Here is a 15,820-nt window from a genome sequence, read left to right as displayed (position 1 = left end):
GGTCAGGGGTCAGGAAAGGATTTGGGGAAAGGCATTTGTTGGACGGGATAATGGTGGGATTGAAAATTGCCAGGCGTAGGCTAGGAGGGGGATTAAGTGGAGTACAGGGGCCCCTGTTTTCAATATCAAGATGGATCGCAGGACAGGGACTAAGGTCAGAATTGAACAGACAGCAATGTACAAATTGATAAATATCAATAAAAGATTCAAATAGATCATAGTTGTCCAATGCTCAGACAACATAAAAAAAATGAGTGAAGCCAAGGTCATGTATGAAACTGTTCAAAATCATATACAGCTAATACTTTGGAGCTTCAGTCAAGATCTGCTTTAGGCAATTAAACAAAGTAAAATAATGCATTTGTAGATATATGCAGTCAAGTCAAAAGCTTGGATAACTACACCAACTAGTTTGAGGACTTTTCAGAAATTTATCTGATTTTAACAGGTGTGAAATAAGTCTAGTAATATGAACATCATACCTTTAAAACATGAAAGAGGCTATGAACATTCTCTTTTTTTTTTAAAGAACACTGTTGAAAAAATGGCATCTTTCAAAAGGCAAACCTGTATTTAACCAATAAAAAATGAACACAAACAACTTAAAACAAATCGTCAGTTCTTGTTCGTGGGAATGTCCTTTCAAGTGTTTTTTTCAGACAACATTCACAATCAGGACGTTGTTGACGGTGGCCCATGGAGACCGGCATGACACAAACACAGCTCTAGCCATTGTAGAGCACTGCAGCCTTCGTATTATAGGTAAACTGCAGCCATGTATGTAGCGATGCTGAGCAGGGATTTTGTACAAGGTGAAGAAGAGGTGCGGAGCGATGTGGAGCGATTTGGATCATAGTCGTTAAATACTTTGGATCAGAGAGAGATGTTGTTTGGCTGAGATGCAGAAGAGGGAGTCCGGTCGAGGGGTGGGGGAGGGGCAGGCATTTTTATTCTCATTTCCAAGCCGGTTTTTTCTTTGCCTGCCCCCCATCGTCATCAACACGCTTACGTTTTGTTGCTGAAAATATATAATAACAAAAATTAAGAAAAAGTTGAACACATGTAATAGAGAGATAAAAATTTGTAATAAAAACAATTACTACTGCAAGTGGATGCCAAAGCTCCTCCATCTTATTTCCAGCGTTCATGTTTTGTTTCATTTCACATAGAATTATAAGGTTGTCAGGCAGGGACCCCACATAATAACGGATTATATCAAGGGGCTGGATAAGATTTTAAGTTGAATTTAATATGATGCAACATTTTGAATAAACCAGGGAATGAAAAGTGCTGTCATTAATTTCCATTCTTACTGTTGTTGTTTTGAGAATATTGATCCGCACATTAAATGTACCAGCAAAAACATTCCTTTGAAGAATTAAACAGTTTTAATATCAGACACTCTGACCATACACAACACCTCTATTCGTTTCTTATCATAAGGTATGTACTTACAGACTTTTCCACGACCTCGAGCTGCCCCACCCTCGACCGTCTGCCCACCAGCTGATGATGTGCTGGGGGCAGAAGTCTGCCCACCAGCTGATGACATGCTGGGGGCAGTGGCAGCAGAGCTGCGGGCAGATGTTGTCTTCCGTGTAGAGCTGCCCACAGTTGCTGCCGTGCTGCGGGCAGAAGTACTGCGTGCAGTTGTTGATGCAGTTGTTGTTGATGTCCTGCACGCAGTTGACGTTGTAGAAGCACTGCCCGCAGCGAAGCCAGGTCTCCTGCGCACAGCTGCAAAAAGGCTCCTGTGCGCACTGGCAGATGCAGGTCCCTTTGGCCTTGGGATCTGAAATAAGAAAAGGTAAGAATAATGTGGCTGTTAACAAAATAGGTTTTAACTTAGGCAGTTATATTCTTCAAATGATGTCTGAAAGGTGATTATTAAATCTTTTGGACAGACATTTTTTCTATTCTATGTAACCTGAAACGACCAAACAGATTATCTATACAGTAATTTATAAATATTATTAAAAGTTGTAAAATTATCTTACCCTGCTCTGTTCTGCCATTTCAGTTGAAGGGGCCGTACAAGTATTGGCCCCTTCTTTAAGAGACCTGACTTCCTCCCTCAATTCTGCAATCTCAGCTCTCATGCGATCCATCTCCACTCTCATAGCTTCCATCGTTTCAATCTGAAAAAAATATTATAGTTTTACAACCCATTACAATTATAATAATTTTATGTTATTACTTTAACAATCAGTAATGTTTGACTAAACGAGAAGTGCTGGCCTATCCTTTGGCCAAAGTACATAGATCAAGATAAAGTTTTTAGAGTCTTCTGAGGCACTCAGTTGAGATAATGGTCTCAGGGGCTTCCATGTCTAACCTTAACCTGGGTGTGTGGCCGACGCTTAACACTTCGTGGAAAGGAATGCAAGTATAATAGCTCTCATTATATTTGTTATTCTAGTCGAGCTAAAGATGAATCTGTTTAAACATGATGCACAATTTACTCACTTCCCTCTCTGATTTCTGCATTTGCGCTCCAGTCTCTTTCTGTCCGCTTCTTTCTCCTCCTGCCGCATCTGATGGTACAAACAACAGCAGGATTTTATAAAATGATAAAACTTGTGTCAAAAAAATGACTGAAAATTTTATAAGCTTACCGAAAATTGAAACAAGAATGAAAATGAATTTAAAACTGGTGGAACGAAATCAACACTATACAATGTTATTATGTGAGATGATATCATGACAGCTGACCTTGGAAAAATAACTCGGCCAGAATGATATGACCTTATCAACATTATTATATCTTAACAAGAGGCCCAAAAGGGCCTTTGCTCTACTGGCATGGCTCTTGTGGTCATTTTTAATCCAGAGCATGTATGTATGGGTAAAAGGCAACAGATATATAGTTCACATTTTGTGTTTGGGTTACCTGAAAATGTTGCACGTTCAACATCTGAGCCCAGAAAGTATTGTAATCAGATTAGTTGCATGAACTATTTTAATATGTGCCAAGTAAAAGTCATCTATAAAAAAATATGCTTTCAAAACTGTACTCATGGTAAATATTTCTGTAGTTTTAAATTTAAAAAAAAGGTTGGTCAAAAGGTCAAAGTCAAGGGCATCCTAGGACAACATTGATCAATTTAAACAAACATTCACAAGCAATTGTGCTGAGATGGATGTACAAACACAAACAGATTTTCAAAACTTTACCAATTTAAGTTGACCAAACCTGAGAACCCTGGGCGTGGCCAGTAATGACCCCAGGTGCATAACTTCACAACCAATTTTGTTAAGATGAATGTGCAAACTACAGACACTTAGAGCTAAAAAAATGGTCTTTGGGCTTTCAACAAGAACAAGGCAGAGTAATTCACAAAATCAACTGCAGTACCAAAAAGCAAATTGTCTCCCTTAATCCTAGACTTTAATTTACATGTACATGTAAACTTGGCTAAAAGTAGAATTCTCTCATGCAGACCTGCATGGCTAAAAATAAGTTGACCAAAATGAGCATTTTCAAGGCCCTTAATCTAGGCAAGCATGGGCGGATATAGCTGAACCAAGCTCTAATAAATATCTAAATACTGCAAAAGTTTCATTGAGATACAATCCAAAAACTGCATCACGAAATTGATTACAGACGCACGGAGGCACATACAACGTACACATAACCATCGCATACGCTCTTCTGGCCTTTGGCCAGTAGAGCTAAAAATTGTTATAAAAAGATAAAAGTTGAAATCAATCATTCTCAGTAGTTGGCATGTACTTATGAGTTATCATTGACAAAAAAGCCCAGTTAGACTGGACATGTACCTTGTTGTGTTGTGCCACTCTGGTCTTACATGCCGGTCTCCATCTTATCTCTAGGTTTGGTAGTTTCAGGTGGGCCACCGTCTTCATTGTTTCAAATAATAGGGGACGAACCCTAAGCCTGAAATACATTTAAAACAGTTAAATAATATTCTAACACAATACAAATAAGGAGGCATTTAACCTCAACTTTTCTGACCCATATTTCAAAAAACTACTGAATTTTAAGGTCCGAAATATCTTCACCATGTATAAATCTCATTACGGTAAACATTAATTTCAGGCAATTTGTTTGATTTTATATATTTGTGCCAGAAAAATTTCATTTTATGAAGAATAGCAGGTCTTACATCAAGGTTAATATCATGTACTCACAATTTGTGCAAGTAAAGGGTTAAAATGTTGCAAATATTTCAGTAATAAACTCATTTGCATGTAAAATGCAAAAGCTGGTTGTCTTGTAACTTATGGGAAAATAGAGCTATCACAGGAGTGAAACATGGCCCTAAATTCCACCTCCACACAGGAATGTCAACTGATTCTTTAAAATAAGACCACCCCTCAGAGGTTATTGTTTTGTTAAAAATCGACAGATCGTCCACTGAGTGATTCCAATATACACTTTGTTAATCAGGGAGTAAAAGCAGGAGCATAATTCTATTACTTTTACAAACATATTACCTCTGCAACATGTGTATTAAGTTTCATTTTGATGGCTTGAATGGATTTGACTTTAAGTTCAGGCCAAGGTTAATTTTACATGCATAATCACTCCAACTCCACATCATTTAAATCAGCCAATTATCACCTTATTTCAAAACCTCATATATCAGTTTGTGCTCAATATTCAATTTGAGTCCAATGGTTATCAACCACTGACTAAACCAAGTTTGAAGTTGCACCTATCATCTAAAAGTGTCTTCACTAGCAAGAATAAATAGACAGGTATTTTACAATGCAGCTAATTTCTCACCCTGACTGCTTCACATCCTGTAAACTATCCAAGATCTGCTCAAAAAGGTCTTCTGAATCTACAACATTCAACCTGTAGTTGTTGCACAATCTGCAATAAAAGAGAACAGTAAATATCTTTTGTGAGAGATCTATTTACAGGTACTTTATATAATACGTCTTTCTACAGCAGAATGTTGGATTTGTTAAATGTACAGATGTATTATGGCATAACACAGTTTGGAAAGATACATGTTACTTTTTATTATAACTACATGGACAGTACTAGTATGTTGTTCTTATAAATTATCTTCAGATCTTATCATGTTTTGGATGACAAATTGCCAAAATCTGGTACAAGGTATGTTGGTCCAGTTTAAATCATTATTTACAAGGTTTGTCAGTTAACACTTTTTGTCAACATGATAATCCACAAAACTAAATTATTTATCGTACATTGAGTCAAGTCACTATTGCGTGTGATCAACAACAACAAAATGATATATTTTTCACAGTTAGCAGACTGTGTTAGAAGGACTTGTTATATCATTCATGCATCTCAAGAGAATGATCTCTTTTGACCAATAAAAGTCTCCCTTTTTACTGAACACTCAAATGGTATCAATCTCTAACACATCCACTATACCTGTGGTAAAATTAGCACGAGCCCACAAGCCTTGCACTAGTGAATTGCATAATTGGTTTGATAAAAAATTTTAGATTACATACTGAATCTTGTTTTAACCATTTGATGCCAAGCACAAGTACACTATTTCTGTCTGCTTTCTTAGATTTTATGAGCAAAACAGATCTGTGTGTTCTGTAGTTTTCTTCAGAGACATCACATGTTGGCATAATTGAAAGTGGGTGCAATATTTTGGGCTTCACTACTTTTTTCCTTTTAACATACCCACCAAAAAGTATGTTCACTGCAACATATAGAAAAAGAAGATAATTGTTGAAGAATCACTAAAAGAATTACGTACTGTATAAAGTCTCTCTCCCGGCAAATAAATGTAAACAGGCAAGTGGGGTTCAGTTCTTCCTCCAATGTGAACCTCATCTCGGGCTGAAAAAAGGACAAACATGAATATGAAAAAGTTAACTAAAAAAATCAGTTCCACCGGATCTTACAAAGTAAAGTCATTTGTTCTGAGACTGCAATATACAACCAATTCTGTTACAATGTAAAGCTGCTGTTTTTGTGGTCTGCTTAAATGTCCATTTTATTCCTAACATGCATAACCACAACAATTCAATTTAGCCACTCTTAGCTCAGCTTTTAACAAAAAACACCAACATGCGCCAAGTCATGTAGAGAAACATTTAATGCCGAGAAAAGAACTATTAGAACTATTTTAATTTACTATATCACTCAATTTTGTTGGCATGCAGACTGGTAGTACTTTTGTCAATGCCAAATTGATATAATAAAAGCATAATTAAACACTTCGTTCATTAATTAATTCCATATCATTGAATTCTTAAGCTATACCATATCATACTACCAAATTCAACTTACAATGCCAACCTCAACGGTCTCCCTTGTAACTCTGATCTTGGTTACCCTGAAAATACACAAACGAATATTCCTCTGAAAAATTACTGAAGTTTCAAGTAAATATAATAAGCTACAGTGGCAAGCAATAATATAAATGTATGACCAAATGTTGTGTTTTTTACCCTTGAAATTAAGCATACACACTGATTTGTAATAAAAGATTACATGTATTATTGTTGTAGTTTCTCAAACTTCAGGGTAGTATGGCCTTAAATGCGCAATAATTCAATCTTGAGCAATGTCATCAGGAAAAAATGCACAACTGAATGAAATATATATGCATTCACTGGAATGACAGCTAATTTGTCAGACATTTATTGCCTTTGAGGCAGTCTTATTAAGGATCATGACCATTCAAAAGTGTGGGGATAGTAGGTAGAGTTTTTAATGATGTTCAAATGATGACTGATATTTGCAGATAAATTTGTATCCTTGAAAGAGCACAGAACAAGTAAATAGGAGTTACATTTAACTTTGTTCACCTATATTCATATATATATATACAATTGTGATCTTGGCCTTTGACTCTATGACCTCAAAATCCATAGGGGTCATATATTAGTGTTTGGAATCAGACAGAAAAATACTATCGATAATCAGTTTATGAAACCTATATATATGATCAATTATTTATCGATTTGATCATGACCCATTCCCAAAGCAAAATATTATATTTTTCCCAATCTTCAGAAAAAAATCCAAATAATTTTTTTTTTTTTTTTTAGGAAGTCTTTTTACCTGTACTGGTTCATTTTCAACATCCTTATAAATTATGTGATGTAAAGTTTGTTTGATAATTGAACTTGGAAATCAATAATTTTCATCACATTCAGAGATCAGTATAAACTATTTACTAACTGTCATGATTTATTGCAATAGATATTACACCCCAAGGATTGATATTTTTGGGTCTTTTAAAGGGTAAATAAACTAATATATATTAATCATTTCCTAATCGCAGGAGACTAGACGTTGTTGTTTTTTAACTGTAAAATTTACAAATTTTGGCATTTTCACAACACAATTTCCCAAAATGTCTAGGGTCTTTTTCCCAAAATGGGCAGAAAAAGCCCTGTCATATTTAAGGCATAAAGATACAGTACATGCACCAGTTTTAAGCACCAATGTTCCCTAACAATATTGTGTGTACATTTCTTTGCTAGATTACATTATTTATCCAGAACACAACTATCCTTTAGTGTTTACAAGTTACTATTACATAACATGTGACCACTAGCTCTGTGGTTTAACTTATATAATTTTATTTCATACTGTATACATGTCACTTGTGTAAAATAGACACAAAGAAAGATCTATATAAATTTCATGTTTAAACAAGAGGGCCAAGATGGCCCTATATCGCTCACCTCAGTAAAACTTTGTGCTATAGACTTGTTAAAATTAAAGGGCAATAACAGGGATTTGGCTTCTCTGATGTATGAAAATGTAACCTCTATAGTGTTTAACAAGGTATTTCTATATTTGGGCTCCGTGACTTAGTTTTTGACCCCAGATTAACCATATTCAAACTTGATTAGAAATCATGGAAACAACTTTTCTGACAAATTGACAGGATATTTGGGCTGAAAATGTTGTCTTGAGAGTGTTAACAATGTTTTTCCATATTTGGGCTGAAAATGATACCTCAAGAGAATTAATAAGGTTTTTCCTTATTTAGGCTCTGTGACCTAGTTTTTGACTCAAGATGACCCATATTCAAACTTGAGCTAGAAATTATCAAAACAACCTTTCTGACAAATTTCCAGGATATTTTGGCTGAAAATGGTACCTTGAGAGTGTTGACTTGGTTTTTCCTTATTTGGGCTCTGTGACCTAGTTTTTGACCCCAGATGACCCATATATGAATTTGAGCTAGAAATCATTGAAACAACATTTCTGACGAATTTCAGGATATTTGGGCTAAAAATGTTACCTCGAGTGTTAACAAGGTATTTTATTTGGGTCTGTGACCTTGTTTTTGACCCAGATACCCATATTCGAACTTGAGTTAGAAATCATCAAAAAACCTTTCTGACAAATTTCAGGATATTTGGGCTGAAAATGTTACTCGAAGTGTTAACAGGTATTTCATATTTGGGCTCTGTGGCCTAGTTTTTGATCCCAGATACCCATATTCGAACTTGTGCTAGAAATCATCAAACAACTTTCTGACAAATTTCCAGGATATTTGGGCTGAAAATGTTACTTAAGAGTGTTAACAAGGTATTTCATATTTGGCTCTGTGACCTAGTTTTTGACCCAGATAACCCATATTCAACTTGAGCTAGAAATCATCTTAACAACCTTTCTGACAAATTTCCAAGAAAATGTACTTCTAGAGTGTTAACAAGTTTTTCCACATCTGGGCTCTGTGACCTAGTTTTTGACTCCAGTTAACCGTATTCAAACTTGAGCTAGAAATCAATAAACAACTTTCTGACAACTTTACACAACATTTGGGCTGAAAATGTTACTTTTAGAGTGTTATATAACAAGGTTTTTCCATATTGGGGCGCTGTGACCTAGTTTTTGACCCCAGATGACCCATTTTCGTACTCATTCGAGTAATTACTGGGACAAACGTCCTGACCAAGTTTCTTGACAATTCAGGCACAATGTGACCCCAAGAGTATTAACAAACTAAGTGTGTATGGACGACAGACGACGGACAATCATCAATCCTAAAAGCTCACCCTAAGCCTACGGCTAAGGTGAGCTAAAATTCACTTTTAAACCACAAATATGAGAAGTTTAGAACCAATCCATTAAGGTTTCAATTACAAGGACAACTTGTTATGATAAAGGTACTGTACATAGTAACTGACTAGATTAGAAAATGACCAGATAACTTAACAGTTATACTGTAGCATTTCAACTTTAACTACCAAAAACCAGACTCAAAACATATTTTCATGACATATTTTGATTGGTAGCGGTTATGCCTCTTGTTTCGATAGTTGATTGTTCAAATTTCACTAGTGACTCTCTCCGACATAGGCCTTTCTGATCAATTATAATTGATCATCGGCACAACACTATCAAATACTGGTTTCCCCCAATCTAAATGCAAAGTTTGAGGGCCGTGGGTACAGGCATTGTCAAGTTATCAAACAGCCTTTTGCTATCAGGGTCACTGACCTGGACCCTTTCCCTTCCCTAAATTTGCCACGAATTGGATGTGGAAAATGGGTGGCAGTTGGTGGAGTATTGGAACGGGTGGCACTTGGTGTAAAACGATGAAAAACAGAATAAAATGGGACTTTGATCTAATTTTTCACCATTTTCCACCAAATGCCACCCCAACGTGGCACTTGGTGGAGTATTGGAACATTTTCCACCAAATGCCACGTGGCAATTTTTTTCACCAAATGCCACCCCAACGTGGCACTTGGTGGAGTATTGGAACGTTTTCCACCAAATGCCACGTGGCAAATTTTTTCACCAAATGCCACCCCAACGTGGCAGTTGGTGGAGTATTGGAACGTTTTCCACCAAATGCCACGTGGCAGTTGGTGGCAAATTTTTCACCAAATGCCACCCCAAGGTGGCAGTTGGTGGAGTATGGAACAATTTTCCATCAAATGCCACGTTCAGTTTCTTTGATCTTTTTTCACCAAATGCCATGCCAATGTGGCAGTTGGTGGAAATTATGTGGCACTTGGTGGAAATAAAATCATGGGATTTATGAAGTATGCATACAACAACCTAAGAACAACAAAAAATTTCTTTGCAGTCATTTAGTTTCATATGTACACAAAAATTACAAAGGATCACAGTTGATGGTGAAGAGCTGTCTGCATTTCTACATTTGGAGAAATCCTGAAAACAGTTTTAGTATTATTTATTTTGGAGGTTTCATTTTAGCTATCATTATTCAAAATATATTTCAAAAATAGATGCATAAATAAAATGACAACATTAAAAACATACTCTTAAATAAGTTTCTTCAGCTTTGGGCCTAGCCAGATTAATACCAAGTATAACAACAAAATGATATACCATAACTAATTATAGAATTCAGCCTCATACATTGAATCATTGCAAATATGTTTTACAAGAGCACTTGTCTGTTGTATTAGCAATGACAATACAGGTAAAAAGTTAATTTAACTACCGGTTTTGGTATTTTGAATATTGAAATGTCAATAACCTGTTTCTTTTCTTTAGTGATGCAGTCATTCGGTTGTTGTTTTCTGCAAGTTTGGCTATACTTCTTCTGCTATAGAAGTCCCCTATTCATATTTCTTTCTGAAAAAGCTATCATTTTAATAAATCTGTTCAATATAACAGGGTTTGCCTCACAGAAGAATGTTATTTGTTCTACAATTTGTTCTACGAATGTCTTTGGAAACATGTGTACACCAAGATTCACTTTAATATCTTTATTTTTTCAAAATCATGCAGCCAACAACATGAATTACACCAAGGCTTTGTCAATACCAATAATGATTTTTCTTAAAAACACACACACCCTTTAGATCATATACATCTTCTACATCTTTTCTTGACTGGCATTTAATATTGTTTATCTCACCCTTCATAGCACTTAGCACTTTTAAATAAGTATAAGCTAATAAAATATGATAAAACTATGAGGTCAGTCTTCATTTAAGTTATTGTAATATTCAAATATTTACCAAAAGGTCTTAGAATCTTGTCCAAGTACATTGTCATCCTTATGGGGGGGGGGTGTCTGGAACAAATGTGTATAACATTTCTTTATACATCTTCAACTTCATTTTACAAATTGAATGATAATTTTTAAACTTAGTACATTGCTTGACTGAGTATTTGTCAATTATTTTGGAATAAAGTGAAACATACTTGACAGTACATGCATAAAGCTTATCTCTTAGTCAAACTTTAAACAAAGACAAAGAGCCTAATATGTGTAAAAATAAAATAAAATGATAAGTCATGATCTTTTTTGGATGTAAATATGATAAAAAAAAAAAAGTTACCTTATAATCAATCCATTTTATTAAACAAAACTGCACAAATTTTTTTCTCACTATTCAAAGTTCCACAAAATTAATGCTAGTAACTGTCAGAAGATTCAAATATTTTGAGGAGATTTTCCAGCAGAGAGGTCATTCCGAGTTTAAATCAAACATTAATGCATCCCTGTACCTTTGGGAAAATAGCAACAGAGCACATGTACACAGAAAACTTAGTTTAACTCATCATTATCATGATCATGATAATCACCATCACATTGTTGTTGTTGTTGTTGTTGTCATCATCATCATCATCATCATCATCATCATCATCACCAGCACCACCACCACCACCACCACCACCACCACCACCACCATCATCATCATCATCATCATCATCATCAATCATCATCATCATCATCATCATCATCATCAATAACAACATGTTGTTGTTGTTGTCACCACCACCACAATCATCATGATCACTATCACCACCACCACAATCATCATAATCACCAATACCACCACAATCATATTCACCAACACCACAATGAACTACCAACAACAACACAATTGTCAAAATCAACCACCACCACCACCACCACAATGATCATAATCACCACCACCACAATCATCATAATTACCACCACCACCACCACCACCACCACCATCATAATCATTATCAATAGAACCACCAACATCATAATCATCATCAATAGAACCACCAACATCATAATCATCATCAATAGAACCACCACATCGTAATCATCATCAGTATAACCTGAGCAACATTACCAGTTAGTTTTAAATAGTAGCATATGTAATGATGCTAAAACAGCAGCATGAACAGCAACTGTCGTAAATTCTATTATTATTCCATCATGATAAGTAATGGTTCCATTTTACAGAACTCTTGAGATTTTCTAAGTCTTTTTTCACCAAATGCCACCCAAAAAATTAACTAAGTTCATTTTTTCACCAACTGCCATATGAAAAATTAACTAAGTCCAACTTTTTCACCAAGTGCCACATGAAAAAAAAACTGAGTTCAATTTTACACCAACTGCCACCTCCAGTTGGGTGGAAATTTCATGGCAGTTGGTGGAATTCTTGATATTCCACCAAGTGCCACCCATTTTCCACCAAGTGCCACCCATTTGCCATGGATTTGGGTGGCATTTGGTGGAAGTTGGTGGCAAATTTAGGGAAGGCACACAATGATCCCTAATATGAATATGGGTCATCTACTGGTCAATGAAATAAGAACATCATTTCAATTTGAATTTGACTTGATTGGTCCATAATGAAACAAGTGGATTTTCTCATCACGTCATAGTAAAGAATCAGCCAAAGATGGCAACAATTCCTCTACATTTACATATGAGAGATACACAAAGGTCCCTGCTGTGCACTGCAGCACTCATCAGTGATCATTTTTCCACCTTTGATAATTTACCAATCTTAAGTTATGCTTTCAGACTAAGAATCGAACCTGAGTGTCCTAAGTGGGAAGTGAGCATAATTATCTTAACATACGATTGATATTTAGTATTTCAAAACGTTTTCGTACCTAGTACCCCAGGCCCAAAATTTGTTTTTCTTTTATTGAATGAAATGAAGTCCAGAAATTTAAGACCACATGAAAGTGTCTTTTTTGAAAAAACAACAACAATTTATTCATGATAAAATATTTTTTTAAAAGTTCACAGTAGTATCTGATAAGTTAAAAAACTTAATCAACCTCGATGCATTAGGTCTTGTCCAAATATTGAGCAATTAACTGCAGATTTATAAAATTCCGTCACATACCAATTGACACCCCTTTTGTAAATACTGTGTGACATTTTAATCCGACATGAAAGACTTTTCAGATGAGCACTTTTATTACATAATCATCTTCATTCCATTAGCATTACAAAAATAAATGTCAGAATCCAGTATTCCTCTAACAACTAGTTTAGGACTTATAGACACTGAAAGAACAAGAACTAGCTATCACAGAGACAGCGCGCTTGACTATTCCTCTGCTTATCAGTGTATGGATTGAAAAGTTTTGGCAAAACATCATGGATCACTGTTAGATTAGGTGTCAATGCAATACATGATCATTGATGTGCTGAGATATTTACATTAATTTAGAAAAAGGGGCATAATATTGTCAAAATGCTTGATCAAGTTACCTCCTCTTGTGTACAGTTCAGGGGCATGATGGTGAACAAGTGTGCAAAGTTTCAAAGCCATACGTCAATGGACTTAAAAATATTTGAGGTGGTACGCAAACTTAACAAAAGCGGTAACGACGCTTGGGTGACTAGGATAGGTCTCCTTATTCTTTGAATAGATGAGCTAAAAATAGCACAATTAGTGCAAATATGCAATAGTAGGGGTAATGATGTTAGAGATTTTCATACAGTAAATCTGTTTAGTTAACAATCAGATGCTTATAATGAGTCATCTGTTATTAAATTTAATTTTTAAACATTTTTTTTAGAATCCAGTTTTCTGATGCCTATAATTTAAAAGTAGTAACTGCAGAATTTTATTTTGTTTGCGACTTTCTTCAAATTGAGCATTGATGATTAAATTTACCAAACATAATGCAGAACCTGACATTGATTAAAGTTAACTCAAATGACTTTACTCTGATCACAGAAACAGAACAGATTTTTTTTTTTCGATTCAGACTTATATCAGTCTCACAGGTTTATCTTGCTATAATTTATTACTTGTACAGATTATCAGCTCAAATCTCAAACCTTTTGAAAAACATTTCCATCTGAAAGCTCAACTTTACATAGATAATTGACTTGGCATATTTTAAAGACTGACTAACAATTAATTAAGTCAACATAATTATACTGGATTTTGGATAGGTGTCCAGGCCTTTACTCAAATAACCACTGGTCTGAGTCTGACTATTGGACCCATTCTCAAAGCAAGAAATGTAATCTTTTTCCCAATCTTCAGAAAAATCCAAATTAAAAATTACTTTTTTGGAGTCTTTTTACCTGAGCTGATTCATTCAATATCCTAATAAATTATGTTAAGTTTTGGAAATATCATTTCAGAAATTATTGATCTTCATCCCATTCAGAGATCAGTATGAAATGTCTGTCATCATGTATTGTGATAGATATTTACATCGCAAGGATTGATCATACATGCAATACCTCAAAACGGTGGAATCCCCCATTATCTGCCTAAACTCATTAAAATATATCATAAAACAAGAGCTGTCACAGTATGTGACGAATGCCCCCAAATGTGACATTGGCCTATGAACAAGGTTAGTACATGAAAATTTGATCTTGCCTTTACATGTCAAAAACATATGGCAAGTTATTTTGAATTGCCTCTGAACATAGAAAAAAAAACACCCATATTTGACATTTTCGTCTTGGTATGTGGAAAACATGTGGCAAGTTATTTTTAAATCTGTCCATACAAGAGAAAGTTAATTACAGCTCGGACACGACAACCTATACTCTTTGTCCATATACACGTCTTCTTGATATGTGGAGCACATGTGGCAAGTTATTTTAAAATATATCCATACAAGGGAAAATTTCAGCCCAGACACGACAAACTATGCTCTATGTCCGTATATGCAGCACTCCATTGAGAATAAACAATAAATGTGATCTTGACCTTAGAGGTACGCGACATGTCATCTTAGTATGTGGAACACATGTCGCAAGTTAGGCCAAATAAAAATAGGTGTGTTTCAGGTAACGCTGCCAAAAATTATAGAGAAGGTAGGTTGGAATAAAAATTTTTTGATATATTGATTTCACTTGACTCAGGCTGTCTGGTTAAATACTTGACAATGATGGTTGGATTTCAACTAAGTTATGGTACACCACTCTGCTATTATAAAGACTTTCCAGGAATGGTTTTACTTTTGTTTTATGCACCCTTTGGCTTTCAATCACCATCTGTAGTATGCTAACATGCCTATTACATAATTACATGAAGAGTGGGACAGCCAATTTACCATATAAGCCATCAGCCAAGGAAACCTCAATGCTGTCAAGAGGACCTGGGGGTTCAGGTTTGAAGAACAGGTAACATGCAGGTTTTATTGCCAAAATTGCACACTTAAGTCTGACATATCAATGATGATGAATCCAAAAGTCAGTATCTGACCAATTTATATCTGACATGAAATATAGTTCAAGAATTGAAATATACCTGCCACACAATCAGAAATCCAACCGGAAAAAAATAGGGTAGGTCGGGTACCCTGAAACAGACCTATTTTTTATTTGGCCTTATTTTAAAATCTGTCCATACAAGGAAAAGAAACAGCCTGGGCACAAGTTATTGAGTCAGACAAACTAGCAGACAGACGGACGGACAGTGGGATTTTAATATGCCAACCTTTGGGGACATAAAAACCCTGGTTAAACATAAAAATTTCCTGAAATTCAAACCAAAATCCCCCTGGAAGCCTCTCAGAAATATCACAAGACTAAAAATGATTGATATTCCAGCTGTTTCGGTTGTTTGAAAGAGCAAACATTTAATGATTTAATCATTTGCAGGATTGATAAGCTTGGGGGTTTTTTAAGTAAAATTTTCCAATTTGGGCGAA

General features: G+C 35.3%; 1 protein-coding gene across 1 annotated transcript; it reads right to left on the bottom strand.

The window, feature by feature from the left end:
* Positions 1 to 419: 419 nt before the first annotated feature.
* On the bottom strand, positions 420 to 6,845 carry LOC128220140 (uncharacterized). The gene is made up of 9 exons (XM_052928412.1): positions 6,251 to 6,845; positions 5,715 to 5,797; positions 4,751 to 4,840; positions 3,781 to 3,898; positions 2,467 to 2,534; positions 2,336 to 2,366; positions 1,998 to 2,138; positions 1,456 to 1,792; positions 420 to 1,018 (listed from the first exon to the last, which is right to left on the bottom strand). The coding sequence occupies exons 1-9, from the start codon at positions 6,425 to 6,427 to the stop codon at positions 954 to 956; spliced, it is 1,110 nt and encodes a 369-aa protein (XP_052784372.1). The 5' UTR covers positions 6,428 to 6,845; the 3' UTR covers positions 420 to 953.
* Positions 6,846 to 15,820: the final 8,975 nt, after the last annotated feature.

The sequence above is a fragment of the Mya arenaria genome, chromosome 15, assembly GCF_026914265.1.
Source record: "Mya arenaria isolate MELC-2E11 chromosome 15, ASM2691426v1".
NCBI lineage: Eukaryota > Metazoa > Mollusca > Bivalvia > Myida > Myidae > Mya > Mya arenaria.
This window is presented reverse-complemented; position numbering and strand designations above follow the sequence as displayed.

Excerpts from the sequence above, each read along its gene's own strand:
- LOC128220140 (XM_052928412.1), bottom strand. The coding sequence starts at position 6,427 with ATGCTTAATTTCAAGGGTAAAAAACACAACATTTGGTCATACATTTAT. Across the intron at positions 4,841-5,714 it reads CGGGAGAGAGACTTTATACA|ATTGTGCAACAACTACAGGT; the intron begins GTACGTAATTCT and ends CTTTTATTGCAG. Across the intron at positions 2,367-2,466 it reads TGCAGAAATCAGAGAGGGAA|TGTTAAGCGTCGGCCACACA; the intron begins GTGAGTAAATTG and ends CTTTCCACGAAG.